The sequence below is a fragment of the Vanellus vanellus genome, assembly GCF_965231255.1.
Source record: "Vanellus vanellus genome assembly, chromosome: 1".
NCBI classification, from domain to species: Eukaryota; Metazoa; Chordata; class Aves; order Charadriiformes; family Charadriidae; genus Vanellus; species Vanellus vanellus.
The window spans coordinates 200252358-200270731 of record NC_138905.1 but is presented as its reverse complement, the minus strand read 5'-3'; the positions used below and the strand labels follow the sequence as shown (position 1 = coordinate 200270731).

At 42.5% G+C, this 18374-nt stretch overlaps 1 protein-coding gene across 1 annotated transcript; it reads right to left on the bottom strand.

The window, feature by feature from the left end:
* Positions 1-1260: 1260 nt before the first annotated feature.
* Positions 1261-9585, bottom strand: RNF6 (ring finger protein 6). Its single transcript, XM_082487065.1, has 4 exons — positions 8884-9585; positions 7334-7546; positions 6638-6745; positions 1261-5425 (listed from the first exon to the last, which is right to left on the bottom strand). Exons 1-4 carry the CDS (start codon positions 8933-8935, stop codon positions 3690-3692), a joined length of 2109 nt encoding a protein of 702 aa, XP_082343191.1. The 5' UTR covers positions 8936-9585; the 3' UTR covers positions 1261-3689.
* Between the last annotated feature and the right edge of the window lie 8789 nt (positions 9586-18374).

Genomic DNA, 18374 nt, shown 5'->3' with positions numbered 1-18374 from the left:
TCATAAAAGGGCAGAGAAAATTTGCTTTGTACAACATACAAAATCAAAAAGAAAAAACTTTACACAATAATACACAAAAGAAAAACATGCAATAATCCATTCTAAATTAGCAATTTGCGTTCAGGAAAGTGATTGTGAAATCTTTTTGCAAAACTTGTGAAGATATCAGCTCAGTGTTGAGCAGCAATCAAAACCAACACTAGAGTATTAGACATTAATTGGAAGATCACAGAGAAGAAAAAAGTTACATCACCACATAATGCCTAGTGAATCCACATCTTGAATTCTGCAGGAGTACCAGTCCTTCCATTTCAAAAGAACAAGTATAGTTACAGAATAATATCTTCTATATAAAGAGACATTAATTAGGACTTCTTAGCTATTAAAAAAAAAAAAAAAAAAAAAAAAAGGAGAATGGGCTAAGACACTACCAAAGTGAATGGGGAGGTGTTATTTATGGTGACGTTGCTCCTTACAGTACAAGAATGAGGGATCTTAATTTAAGATCCTAAAAAGCAAGTATAAAACAAACAGTTGTCACAAAAGACAAACTATATGCTGGAGCGTGTCCAGAGGAGAGCCGTGAGGATGATCCGAGGGCTAGAGCACCTCTCCCATGAGAAGAGACTGAAAGAGTTGGGGCTGTTCAGCCTGGAGAAGAGAAGGGAGATCTTATTGCAGCCTTCCAGTACCTAAGGGGGGCCTACAGGAGAGCTGGGGAAGGACTTTTTACAAGAGCATGTAGCGATAGGATGAGGGGGAATGGCTTTAAACTGGAAGAGGGCAGGTTCAGATTAAACATTACGAAGAAGTTTTTCACTTTGAGGGTGGTAAGGCACTGAACCAGGTTACCCAGAGAGGTTGTTGAGGCCCCATCCCTGGAGGTGCTCAAGGCCAGGCTGGACATGGCCTTGGGCGACCTGGTCTAGTGGGAGGTGTCCCTGTCTATGGCAGGGGGGTTGGAACTCTATGATCTTCAAGGTCCTTTCCAACCTAAACCATCCTATGATTCCATGATTCTATATTATAACTCTGCAAAGGGAAGCTGCAGAGATCAAGGAAACAGATGGGTTTGAAAAGTGATAGGAAATGCATGGAGAATAAACTAACAAAGCTCTGGAACACACAGATATGACTGTTGGAACATGAAACACCTGAGCCACGGACAAGGTAAAATAGTATTTGGGGGGTGTCTGTAGAACTGAAGGAAGGTCACAGGAATGCAGGTAACAGAAGCCAAGACCAACTGAAACACTGAGATTTAATTGGTCATATCAACACAAGTTGAGGAACAAATGACATACCCCTCCAATGGAGGGTAAATACTTGACAAGTCACACACAGCAGGACAGGAACAGGGCACAGGAGAGTTCATGTTTCTTATCAAATAGCCTATGATTTCTACAGGAAGCTCTCACTGTACTTTTGGATATTTCCATACAGCAGCTCAGTTACACGCACCCCGTCATACAGGATCTTGTCTTGAACAATGTACGAAATTTTGTTCTTTTAGTTACACAGCAAAATATCCTTTGAATGAAAGGCGGCACAGGGAATGTTCCTTTACCTCTAGTGCATTAGTGTAGCAGTTGAGCAGTATTCCAACTAGTTAGTTAAAAAATGCAGTACACAGGAAAAAAAAAATATCCCCTATAGTAAGGATTTAAGTTAAAATTGACCTTGAAAGAACTGATCAGCAAGGTGATGGTGAGCCAAAGGCAGGTTTCTACAAATGTGGCACTTGAGTCAAGCAGCTATGAAATACAAAGGAAAAACATAAGGAGACAAGGAAGTAGCAGAAGGCACCCATATATTCAGATACGATCAACATTAGGACCTAACAGAAAAAAAATAATGTAAAAAATAAGCTAGTTCTGATAATCATGTTTAAATTCCCCTCACTCTTTAAAACGACTAGGAGGCACCCAATAAAAGCGTCAACAATGTTTGCAATAATTAGCAGTCCAAATCACATCAGAGGAGATCTTAAATCATATCCTTAAACTCATCTAAAGCTCCTAAGAAAATTTCTTAAAGCTACTTTTAGGAACAAAAAGAAGCACTTCTGTGGAACTTCTGACAAAAGTTTCTCCACTTCTAAAACTGAAGGAGACATCTGATAGCTTAACACAGGATTTTATAGTTTCCCTTCAAGGATGTCATGAGCAAATGTTTTAACTGAAACACCTGGCACAGAAGTCAAGGACTTCTATAGGCACAGAAAGTCAGTGACTTCTTCACTTTAGGTATTTTCTACCACTCAGAATATACACACCTTAGAGAAAGGCACCATTGTGCAATACTCTTAGGACCGAGATGCACGTTGCTCAAAAGATGAGCTTTCTAACTTTCAGTTTACTTCCAGAAACCCCAAGAGTGCTTTGCCGTGCATTTTTATCTACCCATAGCAGCTAACACACACATTGTGGAAACATAAGTACACAGCTGGGGAAAACCCAGGAACAAATAAAGTGAAAACTGAGACTGAACATCAAGAATGATAAACCTTCTAGCCAATCTACTGAATATGGCTTAGCAGTAATTCACACGAAGCCTCCATTATTACTTTGCAACTTTATTTCTTTATAAGTTATTGGTATAAAGTTTAATATCTAATTATACAGTAATCTGGGGACTTTAGGGAAGCTTATTTTGTCCTTTTTAGTGTCTTTTGCCATTTGGTCCTCAGACATGTTTTAAGAGGACTAATATTATACGTGTACCTTAAATTTCTGTACAAAACCACTTCAAGCCTTTGTTTTGTTTTTCTGAGTAGGATGCAGAAATCATGCATATTGTAGACAATATAATGGTCAAGGAAATATTTTCCTCTTTAAACTAAGGCAGTTAAAAACCCATGAATATTAATTGAGTAATTTGGAAGAGTAAAAAGGCTTCCTCAGCGCTCATTTATTCTTTGAGCAAATATCATGTTCAGCAAGACACACTCTCTTGGAATTGTCGTTGATTTGATTGCTGTCTACATTGAAAAGACAGCGATTGTCAAAGAGAGCATTTAATTATGTACATTTTATAATGTCACTAACCCATCCACTTTTGAATATGAACTCATCAGCCTTACGCATTGTGTAGAACCACATGCAAAAATTGCCATAAATTTTTTAAATAGAACCAAATTGGCAAGTTTTTTGAAAAGGATATTTCAATGTTAAAAAAAATATACTGTCTATTAAAATGAGCACTTCAAGTAACTTAAATATCTTTAGCAAACATTTCCAGCAAGAGACTCTCTGTAAAAGAAATTGTTCTTAGAACAAAAAGGTAATGAATGGCTATTTAGACACTAATTTTTCAACACAGTGGCTGGTCTGTGTGAAACAATTCGTCATCTAAATAAAGCGAGTCCATTACACTGTTAAAAAAACATACATTAAGCAGGACTGATTAACTATTGCATTTCTGTATTTACAAAAGTGCTTAGCATAACAAAATTACCTAAAAAAATATAAACTTTACTGATATCATTTGGTTCTATGTGTACTCCTAGGTCTGCACTTGGAGAAAAATAGTATTTACATTGCTAGATTTAGACAAGTTTCCTATTTTTTTAAAGAAATTTAACAAAACTCCCCACACAAATGGACCCCTACGTAAGTCAGTTAATTCCATCTGGCTCATCATAAATAGAGCAGAAGCAAATCCTTGAGTACTGAACAGTATAAATAATCTTAGCCATTGTCTGTGGCATTAGACCCCAATACAGGCTGCCGACAAATTGGGCAAGTGGAGTTTTCGGAAAGCCAGCGATCAATACAATGAATATGAAACTCATGCATACAAGGTAACTGCCTTAGCTTATTCCCTGTTACATATTCATTAATGCAAACACTACACGTTTTACTTATTTCATTTTCAGTGTGAGTATCCCCATAGTTCCGGGTAGAAAGATTGTCAATCTGCTCTTTGGTTAAACCTCTTAAACGATCCTCCTCATCATCTTCATTCAGCAAGAAGAAGTGGGCAAGTCGAAGTATGGGCAGTGTTCCATTTTCCACTAGGTTGTTAGCATCTTGAGACTGCCTGTTATCTTGGTTTTCATTATTGCGACCATAGCGTTGAATATCATCACTCTGTCCATTTGTTTCCCTGCTGCCTTCTACTGCATTCCCACTTCTAGATGAAACCTCACTTGGATCACTGCTATTATTTGCTGAACTTGAGTTATTCCGCTCTGGCTGTAGGTAGGGTAAGTGATGACCACTTCTTTGCACTTCCGAGTTAGACTCAGTTTCCATTAAAGAACTCAGTTCTCCAAAGCCTGTCATAATTTGTCTAAGGATTGATCGAAGAGCCACTGATGAAGGTTCACCAAGCCCAGTTTCCGAAATCCGACGAAGAGGTATCCGTATAGTGCTAACGTAGGTTCGAATACCTGCACGTTCTGATCGTGATATCGTACGCCGAAATCCCCCACTGTCACTTTCAAAGGTAACTGTGTTTTCTGCCATTCCTACTCTAGAACGAGTTCTACTGGCGATACTGTCCCGATCTCTGTTTTCTCCAGGACGAATTCTTCTCACCTGAAGATCTAAAGTAATTGTTGGATGTCTTCTAACAGCAGCTGCTGGCCTACTAGATTCCTCCTCTTCCAAAGTTATTCCCAAGGATGGGGCTACACTGGACAGTTGAGGAGTCTGAGTGTTACCTCTTGCTTGTTCTTCAGTAGGCTGTGGAGAAGGCTGAGCTGTTTGTCTTCTACTTCTGCTGACTTGCTGTGCATTTCTATCCTGTCTCTGCGCATGTTCCTCAGAATGAGCAGTATCGCCTTGCCTTTGCAGCGGAGAGCGGCTTCGACTACTTAAAGTAGACCTCAGCCGCAGAATTTCTAGTCTTTGGTTTGTACCCATCCGAACACTAGTTCTAGCTCTACCTCTTCTGACTCCTGTAGAAGTACCTCTTTCTGGCATTTCTCTTTGCTCACCAGTAGCTGCAGAATTATTACGTGCACTATTTGTTTGGGAAAGGCCTGTCAAGTCCCTCGTTCTACTCCTGAGCCTCCCCGAGACCGGACGAGAGGCTGCTTCAGAGCTTTGTGCCACGGAACTTCTTACAGACCTGGTCCTTGCAGTGCTCGAAGCCTCACTGTTTGCCTCTCTTGCAGTCCTGCTCCTCGATCGTGGGGTTACTGGACTGACAGCTCTTTGATGTCTTCTTTCTAAATACATTCTGCTACTATCTATACCCACATACTCCTCACCAGCAGTTTCAAAACTGTTATGCTCATGGTTTATGTTAATTTCAAGACTAAATCGAAACTCCCCACTGTTTGGGTTTGTTCGACTCACGGCTCTCCAGGTTTGGTTTCCACTCTGTCCACTGCGAGTGGCGTTTCCTGTGCGACGAAATGTGTTCAGCCACTCAAGCAAAGAGTCACCATTTGAGTTTTCTCCAAGAACATCAGAATCTGAGAGAAACAAAGAATTGCAAACATTCATACAACTGCACACTCAGTATACTACGATGCATTCCAAATCCTCTGTGTTTGCTGGGCCCTGACTTCAGAAACGTTACAGTAGCAGGACAGCTACCTTGCTATGCTAATGTAATTTTGCTGAAAACATGCTCTATGTAAAAACATCAGCTCAACCTAGCATTTTTGTCTTACCAGCAGATACACAGACAAATTAATATGCCCAGACGGCCTCTTCTGAGAAAGTGTTCAGAATTAGGCAGTCCAAAGTTAGTTGTATTTGTCCAATATCCATCCCTTGCTTAAGCTATCAATTTGAGGGTATTCTAGTCAGCTAATTTTGATAAAGCAAGGAAAGGTTTTGTCTTCTTCTGGCAAACATTTAAAAAAATTGTTGTCTATAAGCAGCAGAACAAATGATGCATGGTTTTGACAGATTTGTTCCTTTTGTACAAATACACTCTTTTCCTACTAAAATATCCACAGCTCCATTCCCACATCTCTTCCAACTACAAGCTCAAGAACAGATACAATTGTTCTGGTTAGTGCTAACTCCATGCATGAAGAAAGCCAATGGTCATGATCACAGTGAAGGTCTTCCCTTGAAGGGATCAGATTAAGCTCTCCCTACTCCATCATCTCCCTATTTTCATGAAACCTGCCAGAAATTTGGTATCTTTGTTTCCGAGTTGCCTATTCCTCTCCTAAATCTGACTAGGATTGGCCAAATGATTAAGCCAATATTGCTGGGGAAGTGAATGCAGACAATGCACATAATAAAAGCCTCACTCCATTAAAACAAATGGAAAAGAAACAACAAAAACAACAGAACAGTGGAGAGGTTAACTGTTATCCAATTAACTTCTTTCCTGTTCCAACTTCTCTAATACATGATAAAACCTTTTAAGAATTAGAAGAATGAAAATTATTTTTGTGCTGTTAGGTTTCCTAGAAAAGGGAAACCAAGAAAAAAGGACAAAGTAATTTGTGGCCGACATAAATCAGTTTTCATGAAGTATTTCAAGTTTGCTTTCATATCATTAGGAAGTCTCTCTTACTTTTAAAACAATCCATAGAGTCACAATGAAAAAACAAGACTTGAAATGGCTGGTACTGAAATCCACCAGCCTCTTAAATATCTGTACAGAACAATATTTATGCATCACGTACTGTGTGTATCTATATACACGAATGAAGAATCTTTACCTCCAACAGTTCTACCTTCACCTTCTCTGTTATCCACATCAGTCTGTGATGCCAGACGCTCCTTAGCCCCCTCTAAGCGTTGCTGCAACTCTTCTGCTGTTATTTCCCCTGAAATAATTTAATTTTTATAATGCTGTTAGATAGGACATTATTATTAGCTCAACACAGCCATGCAGAAATAATATTTTCTATCTTGAAGGAAAATATCAGAAATAAGGTAAAATTAATGAAATCAAAAAGAAAACAGCACTAGCATGAGATTGTAATGAAGGTACACAGATAACAGAGGAAGTGGGTACTAGGGTGGGTGAAAAAAAAATGCTGAATATGTGTCAAGAGCATGCCAACTACCAGCAAAAACTCAAAGCAACTTTCAGCAACCACTCAGAGGCCCCCAAAATTGCCATGTACCAATAAATATACTTTAGTATACCATATGTTAACTATTTGGGTTTGGATATTACCTGTATATGGAGACATTGTATTTGAAGAGGTTTAATAGACGCTAAAGCTGTACTAAAAATATAAGTTCGATATTTTTACTGAATATCGTTAATTTTGAATGGAAATTGAGGGGGTTTTACTTTCTACAAAGCTACAGAAGTCAGGCTATTTCCATCATACAACCACATGAGGTGCCTGACAGTAGTGCTACTTCACATTACATCTTTTCTACTGAAGGTACCCACATCTTACCAGGAGTGCCAAGCAGGTTGCGGTCTCTCATTAACCTGTAGTCTTCTTCATTAAGTTCATTAATGAACTGGTAATAGGCCTCCTCCCTACTGAGGCGCTCCAGCTGTCGTTGTCTCTCATCTTCACCATGACTATGCTCTCCTGAAGATGCCTGCTCATTGCCATTTCCTGCATGGTGCCGAGAGCGATCCATAATGATAATGCCAGGCTGTCCTGAACAAAACCAGAAGGTTAGACTGCACAGTAATTACAGTAATCATTTACAGTAAAAAGGTCCCAGCATTTTCAATGAAATTAGTTTATTAGTAGCTAAAGATGATTAAGATGAACCAAGCTCCATGTTATTTGCCAAGTCGACAGTGTAGTTTATTATGCAACTATTTTGCTTCTAGATTGTTCAAAAGTAGCTAGAAGTCCCCTTTGCTCACTGAAAGGACATAGCAATTGGTACAGCAACTTTAAAATAAAAGAGCAATGACAGATTATTTTTCTTTTAGCTTAACAAGGATATTCTAGAAAGTTAAAGGAATAAATTTTATGTTATTTCCCTTCTCCCAAGTAAAATACAACAGCAGCATGGAGTATTTTAAAAGCTAAAATGTCACTGAAAACGTTGTTCTCTAATTGGACTGAAAGTACCCAATGTAGACTTCTGACAACCACAGCTCCTGCTTTACAGAAGACCATCTTCCACTTGAAACATTTACTGATAAGCTGGTAAGACTATATTAGAATCTCAGTTGGTACCACCCCTCACATAGCACAAAACCTACAGATACATTTTTGGCAGAACTGACTCTTTCGACCTTCTGACATTAATCCTTGTGATCTCTAATCCAAGGATTAGCAAACAAAAGGATACCCATCTCCAGGAAATTAGTGTAAAAGAGAAAGGGCTACACTTTACCCGCAGTTCTTCAATACTTTCCAAATGTTTAACCAGTGGGACCACGCTATTAGAAGGTGTGAATAACCTTCCAGCACCAGAGAGAGGCATCACCTCTGTTGATTTCCATGCCATTACCAGCTCTTTCCAGCCCAGGATGGAGTCCTAACCAAATGGCGCTCAGACCACTCCCAAACTTTCCTGTAGAAAGCCTGTTCTTCAATATTCAATTTGAAAGAGAAAGCAAAGTGTCATCCTTTAACAGGGCTTCTCATTTAGCAAAAGCCATCTGTAATACCTGCTGAGGCAGATACCTGACAGAAGAGATCACTTCTCTAAAGACATCAGGAGGCCAACAAAGCCAAGCATTCTACTTATGTGTGAAAAGAAAGTTATTGAGTAAATACATTTTTTTGTCAACTCACCAACATATCAAAGTCACTCAAATATTAATTATGGGGAAAACACAGAACAGCATTCTCAGCACACTCCCGACCAGTAATTAGTCTTCACAGGAAAGGTGATGAGATAACAAACAGACCAAACCAACTAACTATTAGACATACATTCAATAAAGAGTAAATCTTTATCAACGCTGCCAACAGATATGAAGAATCAGAAAACGTATTTGCCAACAGCAGAAGCTGGCATACATTTAATATACCTTTCTTATGTTCTTTGGGGGATCCACTCTGATGCATCCTCGGTCTCCTCATTTCCACCCCATATTCTACTTCTTGCCCCCAGCCCCCAACAGGTAACCACTTCTAAACACCTGTTCCCAATCAGTCTTTACACTCATCTGCCTCCTGTGTCCAATACTGCATTCAGTATATCTAATACTTCCTTCCTAGCTCTTTAACTCACTTAAAATAAATCAAATGTGAATATCTCCCCTTCAAGACATTTTCTATTCCCATAGTATTTGTGGGAGTTTTAAGTTTACTGCTGCCTTCTTGGCTCAGCCTCCCAAGCTGTAGGTAATCACTGACTTCCATTTACCACAAGGGCTATGTTCAAATCAGGTCACTTCTCATATCACATTTCTAAATACGAATATCTCAGCCAGCTCTTTGTCTTACTACCCCAGTTTCCTCAAAACAAATGTAATTCCTCCCACCTCAACACACAGTTAGCACTATTATTACGCTGATGACACTTGACTACTATAATGAAAATATCCAATCCATATTTCTCTGAATATTAAAGTGTCTCTGTCCTAGATGATTTACAACTTGAGATAAATAAAGCAGGGAGGGGAAATAGGACAGATAAAATTCATTTAGTTACATGTAAAGTTTCTATTTAGATGAAAGCCTTAAAACAACTAACGTGTTACTGTTTGCCCCACAGTCACCATAGTAAGTCAACTGACTTCCTGGATATATCAACATATTGCTGCACAGAAAAAATGACATATAAATTCTTAAAATGAAAAGTCCATCACATTTCGCCCCACTCAATCTAAATTTAAAATGCTGTTCAAAAGAGAGGTTCTTTACTTTTCACATCTCATCCACAGAAAATCTGGAAATCTTTTCAGATTTTGTGGGTGGTAGAAAAAAATTACTGTTTTGTTGACAACTGTATGGTAGGATGATTAGTCACACTCTTTAAATGACTCACTCAGAAACAGTAAGAAGCGTGAAGTGTTCAGTTGTCCCATCTGTTTAACATAACTGCATGGATGACAACTACTATCCATATTTACCAAACGCTATCAAAACTAAGTACTTTAGCAATTAAAACGTTTCAGAGTAGTAAAAGTTGAAAGGTATTAACTATATCAAAATGAAGTACTTTGGCACACAAAATATTTCAGACTATCGAAAAGTTGAAGAACATTAACTACCAAGATGTAAAAACACCGAAATCGAAATCCAGTTATGACTCAGGATTACTCTTCCTTTGCAAAGAAACAGGTGCCACATGCCAACAGTTTATCTATGTTTTCTAGAATTTTCAACCTAAGACTAACTCTTGTAGTTCTTAATTCATAGTCACTCCATCACATTTTCGGAGATTTACATTTATTTTTACCTGAGCAATACATATATATACCTTATGCTTTTAGGTTTTGGCCTCTTTCCATGAATCGCTACCCGCAATTCAATTAGGTATTCATTTTTCTGAAAGACTGCCACCTGATTGCAAGCAAGACGACTACAGAGTTTAGATGAGGAAGCCTCCCCGAGCGACAGGGCTACTTAGCATTTCTGTCACATTGCAGCTTCCAGGCGAGATGATCTCACTGAGTTTGAAAAAAAAAAAAAAAAAAAAAAAAAACCCCAAAAAAACCCCAAAAACTAATACCCAGAAAACCCCACGGAGCCTGGGGAAGGAGGGAAGGGGGAAAGACAAACAAAGGAAGAATCAGAAGGTAATTAAGAAGCAGACCGCAGGACACCCAAAGCGATCCAAGCCCAGGGCCTGGGGCCACCCGACTCCCCCCAGCCCCCAGGCCGGCAGCAGGGCCTGCAGATATCAGCCCCACACCCGGCTAGGAAGGGCTCTCCAGCCCTTCCCCAGGTCAGGCCACGGGCCGGGCTCCGCGCCCCGGGGCGGGGGGGCCGCGGGGTACCCGACGGGGCGGGCAGCCCCCGGCCCGGCCGCCCCCGCCGCCACAGACAGCGCCTGTTGCCAGACGCCTGGGGGAGGCTGAGGAGAGTGACTGACAAGACTCCCGCCCAATCACCTGGCCAGGTCGCGGCCACCCACCAATCACAACAGGGCAGGGCAGCCCATGTCCTCCCGCTTCTCTCCTCCCCAGACTCCCCGCTCGGGCCCCGCCACTAACCGCCACCGGCCGGACCGACTCCCTCCAGCGCTGCCCGCGCCCCCGCTTCCCCTGCCCGCCGGGGAGCGGCATCACCCGCTGCGACACACCGGGGAGGCGTCCATGCCGCCGCCTGCCCCGGGGGAGACTGCCGAGAGCCCGTCCCTGCCTGCTGTCCGCCGCGCCGACCGGGGCAAGGGCAGGGAGGCTCGGCTCGGCTCGGCTCAGCCCAGCCCAGCCCAGCCCCGCTCCGCGCTCCCCTTGCCCTCCCGGCTGCCGGAGCAACCGCCGCCTACACCGGAACGAAACCGACCCCTGGGTGTGCGAGCAGCGCGCTCCGACCCCGATTGCGGTCCGGGCGGCTGCCAGCAGCCGCCAGTTCAGGTTCCGAGCGCGCGAGGGCGGCCCCCGCCGCCGGCACCGCCCCCTCTCCCCCCCTCCCCTCACCGCGCATGCGCGGGGCGGCCGTTGGGCGGGGCGCGCGCACTCCGGGCAGGCGGCGGGGTCTGCTTTGGTACGTCCTCCTTAAAGCTGCGGATTTTTTTGTTGTTTTGGGTAATTTGTCATTCTCCGCAGCCCTCGCTCCCATTAGGCAGGTAGAGGAAGGCGTTGCGACCACGGCGTTCCGTTCGCAGACGCGCGGGGGTTAGAGGTGGCGTGGTGATGCTCGGCCCTGACTGCTGCGGCAGATAAACTTACAGAAAGGGGGTTTGACAGCACATCGCATCTCAGCTGTAGAACAGCCTCAAGATCCTTAACCTAATACCAGTGACCATTATTATATTTTACCAAATCAGCGTAAGGCTGCAGCTTCCGTTACTCGTTTGGTACGTTATAGTAATTTATAAGGAATTTTATAATAATTTCTTCCCCCTGCTCTCTCCTTTTTTAGATGGGTCGCTTCTCCCATTTTTCATTTCTCTCTGCCTCTCCTGTTTACCTTTCCTTCTCCAGAAACCTCCCTTCACCCTCTCCCTTTTCTAAAATAAACGATTGCTTGCTCAGTGCGCTCACAGAAACTTGTGTTTCAAGCTGTGATTTTAGTCATTTCCATTTACAGAGCCTTAAAAGTTTTGCACACAAGATGTGAACCCTTTTACAAATTTCATATCTGCTAATTGCTGATAATGCTAAGAGCATCTACAAACTTTCTTTTCTGAGTTGCTCCTTCAATACGTGGTGGAAGCTGGCAGGCTGTGACAGAGGACTGCATTTCACATCTTAACCTAAACTATTTGCATCAGCAAAATGAAAGGATTCTGTGAGAGGGATGCTTTAACTATGTAAAAGAACCTCATTCCTAGACTGTCCAAACTGCTCATACTTCTGTTCAGACTTGGTTGCAGAAATAAATGAAGTTTGGTTATTTTTTGTGCAACTCGTCTGGATGCAAAGGCAAACCCTCACTAATGAGTGAGGTCATAGGAAAAGCTCAGGCCTGTGTCCAGGAATATACCTATTTTTGAAATCTTTTCCTCTCATGGTCTGGTTTTAGTAATCACTGTTCCACAGTCAAACACAACGACTTCTCTGGTATCAAGCCCACACATTGTCTGTTACCCAGGAGGAGGTTATAATATGTTTTAGACAGATAAATAAGCCCCTATTTCCTTACTCAAAGCTTATACTGAATTCGTTTATTTTTCTACTGACCTGTCCTCCAATGCAGAATTTTGTCTTCGTGTCCTGTTCATACTGATGTTTCACAACAGTATAAGTACAGTCTTTGTTTATTTTATGTTGTGTTGTTAATAAAAAATATTAGTAGCTCTTTCCTGCAATATTATTGCAGAGTAGTGATGCTTTCCACAATAACATACTCTCTTTGAAACGATAATCAAAATAGCCTATGGAGGGCAGCAAACGTCAGGCAATTAAAAAGTTTTGTAAAATAACATAAAATCTGTAACCCTGGTTTTAGTTTGATTGTTTAGTCATTTAGGTTCTGTAGAAAGTAACTTTGTTCTGTTATGTTTTATTACGTGATATTATATAAGGCAGAACCTCTTAATCATTTTTTTTTTAAACTGGATCTTAGTCTGTGCAGATGACACCAAACTGGTGACATAGAGTTGATGCACTTGAGAGGAACCTGGACAGGCTGGAAGAATCGGCCATCAGGAACTTCACAAAGTTCAATGAGGACAAGTGCAAAGTCCTCCATCTAGGGCTGACAGGGATGATACTGAATGGGGCTTATGACTGAGTAGTGTCTCTGCTGGAAAGGATGGAGGGTCCTGGCTAAGCAGGAGTCAGGAGTGCACCCTGGCAGCCATGAAGGCTAATGGCATCCTGGGCTGTATCATGAGAAGCACAGACAATGTATTGACAGGAAGTGATTGGGAAGTGGTTATTGCCCTTTCCTTGGCTCTTGTTTGCCTGCATGTGGAATACGATGCCCAGTTTGGGGGTTTCCAGTGGAACAATACTGATGTGGAAAATTAGTGATAAACTAGAGCGAGTTCGGCTGAGAGCACCAAGACAGTCATGGGCTGGAGCACTTGCCATGTGGAGAGGCTGTGGGCACCAGGGCTTCTTCAGCTGGGAGAAGGGGCAGCCTACCAGTACCAAGGAGGTACTGAGAAGGCAGAGCCAGGATCTTTACCAAAGTGCACAGTGGGAGGAGAGACAGTGATCATAAATTTGAAAGAAGGGAGGTCCAGAGTAGGTAGAAGGACAAAAAATTTCACCCTGAGGACAGTCAGGTCGAGAGAGGCTGTGGAATCTCCCTCCATAGATGCTTTCAAGACTCGAATGGACAATGCCTCAAGCAACCTGAATTTAATAGTACCCCTGCTTTGAGCAGGATGTTAAACTACATAACCTCCAGAGGTCCCTTCCAACCAGAGTATTTCTATGATTCTGTTTACTGAAATAATATAAAATAAAAAAATAATGTTCGTTATCAGGGTTTATTTCCTCTCAGGTAGGGCTCTTTTCAATAACAAAAGTAACCAGGAGTTCATAGGCTGAATTTTCAAGGTCTGTTGAGACTCTTGAGAACCGATTCCTGGCTTCTTCGGGAGCATAAACCAGTCAGGCTGTAGGTGGTCCTGAGTCTGGCAAACAGATGTTTCAGTGAATGTGAGCGCAGCTCTCTTCTGTACAGGACCTGGATCCAAAGAACTGGTTTATGTTTGTTAATAACTCCTGCCAGAATCTAGAATGCCTCGTTAGATCAAGCACATCACTAGTCCAATGAACTTTATAGTACAGTTAAGTGCAAAATACAAAAAAAAGAATACCCCATGTTGCTTTACATGCAAAACTATTTGTAGAACCAGCACTTTACTTATCTACTACAAGTAAACTGCATTCTTAAATGCTGTCAGTATTCAGCTAACTCACTGATCTGCACATTAACAACTGCAAGTTTCCTGGAACATACTCAAACTGCAAATATGATAGTAGTTTTTTTCTTTAAACACAGAAAAGAAACAATCCTCACGTTACTCTCTTGCCTTCAGCTTTCCCTGGTCTAAGCAGAAGTGGAAGATGCAAAATATGAAAAAAAAAAAACCATGAAAAATTACCTGAAAAGCAAAAGTGTGTTCAAATTTGGCAAATTGTTAAACGGAGCAAGTGGATATTCTAATGGCATGGGGATGTGATTGAGAAAGCAAAAACTTTAAAGATACACTTTTGTGTATTTTTTTCTCTATTTACAAAGATTACAAAACACAGAGCAAGTAGCTTGTTGTACATTCCCCAGCTGTAAGCTTTGCTTCACAAACTCTGATTCTAGTACTGACGCTGTGGCTGTTAACATGGAGGCAGGCAACAAAACCAACTTTGCTTTCAGTACTGCTGTTCCGGCTCGGGTACAGAACCCACTTTATCTGGTGCCGTACCTCAAGAGGCAGCATCTGCTTATTACCACAACCTAGGCGGTTCCCAGACAATCCTGGGCTTTCACCTGAAATACAATTCCCTACATTCAGAGATGTTTAATGATGTGAACCTTCCTTGACTACTTTCCTCTCAGCACACAGCTCACTTTGGTAACTGTCTCCAACCCTCTGCACATTATGGGTGCTAACATGGTAACAGTTGCTTTCCTGTGGAGAACTTGGATTTTCTTCACAGGTGTGGTGATTTCAAACAAAAAATGTCAAAAGTGTGTATGTACAAGAAACAGTAGAAGCAACACAAACTTGGAACAGAAGGATATTATAAAGTAAGCCATAAGTGTTAGAGGAAAAAAGAAAAAGAGGAAAGCTCCAAAGAGTCAAATTCAGCTGGACTTGTTAAGCATATATTTTAAAATTGATTTCTGTGATAGCATGAAAGGAGGGAAAACAAAACAAGAAGTAAGAGATTAGAAATCCTATCAAAAGGGACACAGTGGAGACCTGAGAGTCAAGAATAGCAGATCATGGCCTGGTTGTGTATTTCTTCTTAAGAATGAACCCCCAAATCAAACTTTTTCTTGAAATTATATTATACCATGACAGATTTTTGAAACAAAGCACAAAAAGTATGCAACTTTCCAAGAAACAGAATTAAAAGTTGACCTTGAAATGTCAATATTAATTTCTCATCTTTAAAAAGATCAAGGTATGTTTTCTGTTTCAAATCTCATATAACTTGGGGACCATCTATCTGATTTGGTAAAACTGAACGTTGCCCGCAATACAAGTCCCTGAAGTGAGAACAGAGTGAAGGAGTAAATTTACTGCTGCGCCGTATCTGGAAGGCATATAATCCAAATGTTATGAAAAAGTAATGAAAGAAACATTTGCAGAAAAGCAGACTTCTAAACACTGTAAGAAAAGGACCAAAGTCTGAAAGAGAAGTTATTTCTATTGTGGTTTTGACTTCTCAGAGTTTATTTGTCAAAGTATGGAATTCTTTCCAAGCGGTTTATGTAAAGATGTAAAACATAGCACAGATCCTCAGAAAATGAGTCTGGATTCTGTGTTCTGGTTTTTAATCATGTCCTCTTTTCTTTCTAAGCAGACATTGTTCTTCCTCCACAGCCTGCAGTGTTTTAGGTCAGGACAGACTAAACTCACTCAGTAATTACCATGCAATAATTGGAACTGTGTGAAGGAGTTTGGATATTTATTGCCTCCGTGAAAGCATAAATAATAATAGAAATAAGAGTAGAAAGTTACAGAAAAGTGGTTATTTCTACTTACCCCTTCCTTGCTGACAGGACTGAGGGTTGTCGGCAGGCAGGAGGTGCTAAACATGGTGGGCTTGGCTATGCAAGCGTGGTCCATGCCGTCTGTGGAAGTCCCCAAAGCCAGGCGTCCCCAAAGGCAGAGTTGCGCTGCTCTGCTCTGGGCTGAGGGGGATGAATTTTATTAGGTGGAGGGCATCTTCCAGACTGTTTGATCTTTATGGCCTGTTGGGCTGCCCTGAGCTCTCCCTGGTTGATTGGTGTAGTGAGGAGCTGGGCAATACCCTTGTATAATTTATTTAAGTTGCTGGGCATATAAAATTTAGTTTTGCTAGTTCTACCGATTCCACGTATTTTTTTGTAATATCTGCCTAATTGCTTTATCTAATGTACATACTATCTCTAACAACTATGTAGCAACATAGCGAATGTCCAACTGTGGGCATCGACATCAGTCCAATTGAACGATGCCAGCTCAGGAGGCTGGCACAGCCCTATCCTTAATTTTCAGGAATCAACACGTAAGCGAAAGTGGACATTTGTAAATTAAAATGGAGACGATTTCAGACAGTTCCAGAAAATGTTGTTTATTATTTCAGGACCCCCCACATTCTCTGATATTTTGTCTCTAGGTTAGGGATTTGAGCGCCCACTTACTTATGCACATAGCATTCTTGAGATGAAATGTGAAGCGTATGTGCACAGTTATTAAGAATGCCAAAAGCTGGGCTGTAATTAGAAAGATTGCCGTAGCTTTAGTTTAGTTACAAGCTCTCTATTTTACAAAATGGCCAGCTGGCTTTGTGTTGGGTTGGTAACTCCGGCTCTGTCAGCCAAGTAGAGGAACTGGAAAGTGCCTGGTTATGGGTCGCGTGCAAGGGCCTTCCTAAACATAAGAGCATTAAATAGAATCATAGAATCATAGAATGGTTTAGGTTGGAAGGGACCCTGAAGATCATCTAGTTCCAACTCCCCTGCCACAGGCAGGGACACTTCCCACTAGATCAGGTTGCTCAAAGCCCCATCCAGCCTGGCCTTGAACACTTCCAGGGATAGGGCCTCCACTACTTCCCTGGCCAATTTGTTTCAGTGCCTCACCATCCTCAGAGTGAAAAATTTCTTCTTAATATCCAATCTAAGTCTACCCTCTTCCAGTTTGAAGCCATTACCCCTTGTCCTTACAAGGGCCCCTACATGCCCTTGTAAAAAGTCCCTCTCCAGCTTTCTTGTAGGTGCCCTTCAGATACTGGAAAGCTGCTATAAGGTCTGCCTGGAGTCTTCCCCAGGCTTAACCCCCAACTCTCTCAGTCTGTCTTCATAGGAGAGGTGCTCCAGCACTTAGATCATTTTTGTGGCCCTCCTCTGGATCCGCTCCAACAGGTCCATGGCTTTCGTGTGCTGAGGATTCCAAAGCTGGACAGGGTACTCCAGGTGGGGTCTCACCAGAGCGGAGTAGAGGGGCAGAATCTCCTCCCTTGCCCTGCTGGCCACACTTCTTTTGATGCAGCCCAGGATACGGTTGGCCTTCTGGACTGTAAGCACACATTGCTGGCTCATGTTGAGCTTCTCATCAACCAACACCTCCAAGTCCTTCTCCTCGGGGCTGCTCTTAATCCATTCTCCACCCAGCCTGTACCTGTGCATGACACAGTACCAGCCACTGTGGGCCCAGTTTGTCTCTGCAGCCACACAGAGAGGGTTCGTCAGCGCTGTAGTATCTGTGTCCACACACAAAGTCGTGGAATCGTCTTAATTAGAGAGATGGTGGTCTGGCAAGTAGAACAGGCATTAACAACTGTGTCTGCCCTCGCCAGCCTGCGGTAAGCTGTGGACCCTAATATTGACGGTAACCAGCGCCTGTAACAAGGACAACTGCAGCCTGTGGTGACTGCCGGTGGCAGGCCCTGTGCCCCAACTCCAGCTGCCCAGCCCCAAGGGGCTGATCCGCGGCCACACCTGGTGAAGGAAGCCTGGTCCAGAGGCACATATGGCCTCTGCTGCTCCCGCTACCCCAGGGCGGGCCCGGCTTACTGCTCTCCCCAGCCCTGCCCGGGGACTACAGCTCCCGGCAGGCAGCGCGCTGTCTGCCCGGCTGAAGACTACATCTCCCGGCGTTCCTCCCGCCGGCGAGACTACAACTCCCGGCATGCACTGCGCAGCGCAGACACGCCTCCCCTTTTCCGGTACTACATCCCCCAGTGTGCTGCAGCACCCGTAAGGCATGCCGGGACGGGCGAGGGGCGGGGCTCTGGCG

What these genes read in the sequence shown, in the direction of transcription:
- RNF6 (XM_082487065.1), bottom strand. Translation starts at nt 8,935, where the DNA reads ATGAGGAGACCGAGGATGCATCAGAGTGGATCCCCCAAAGAACATAAG. An exon ending in CCCCAAAGAACATAAGAAAG is followed by an intron (nt 7,547 to 8,883) that starts GTATATTAAATG and finishes GGTTTTGTTCAG; the next exon opens with GACAGCCTGGCATTATCATT. An exon ending in TGAAGGTAGAACTGTTGGAG is followed by an intron (nt 5,426 to 6,637) that starts GTAAAGATTCTT and finishes TGTTTCTCTCAG; the next exon opens with ATTCTGATGTTCTTGGAGAA.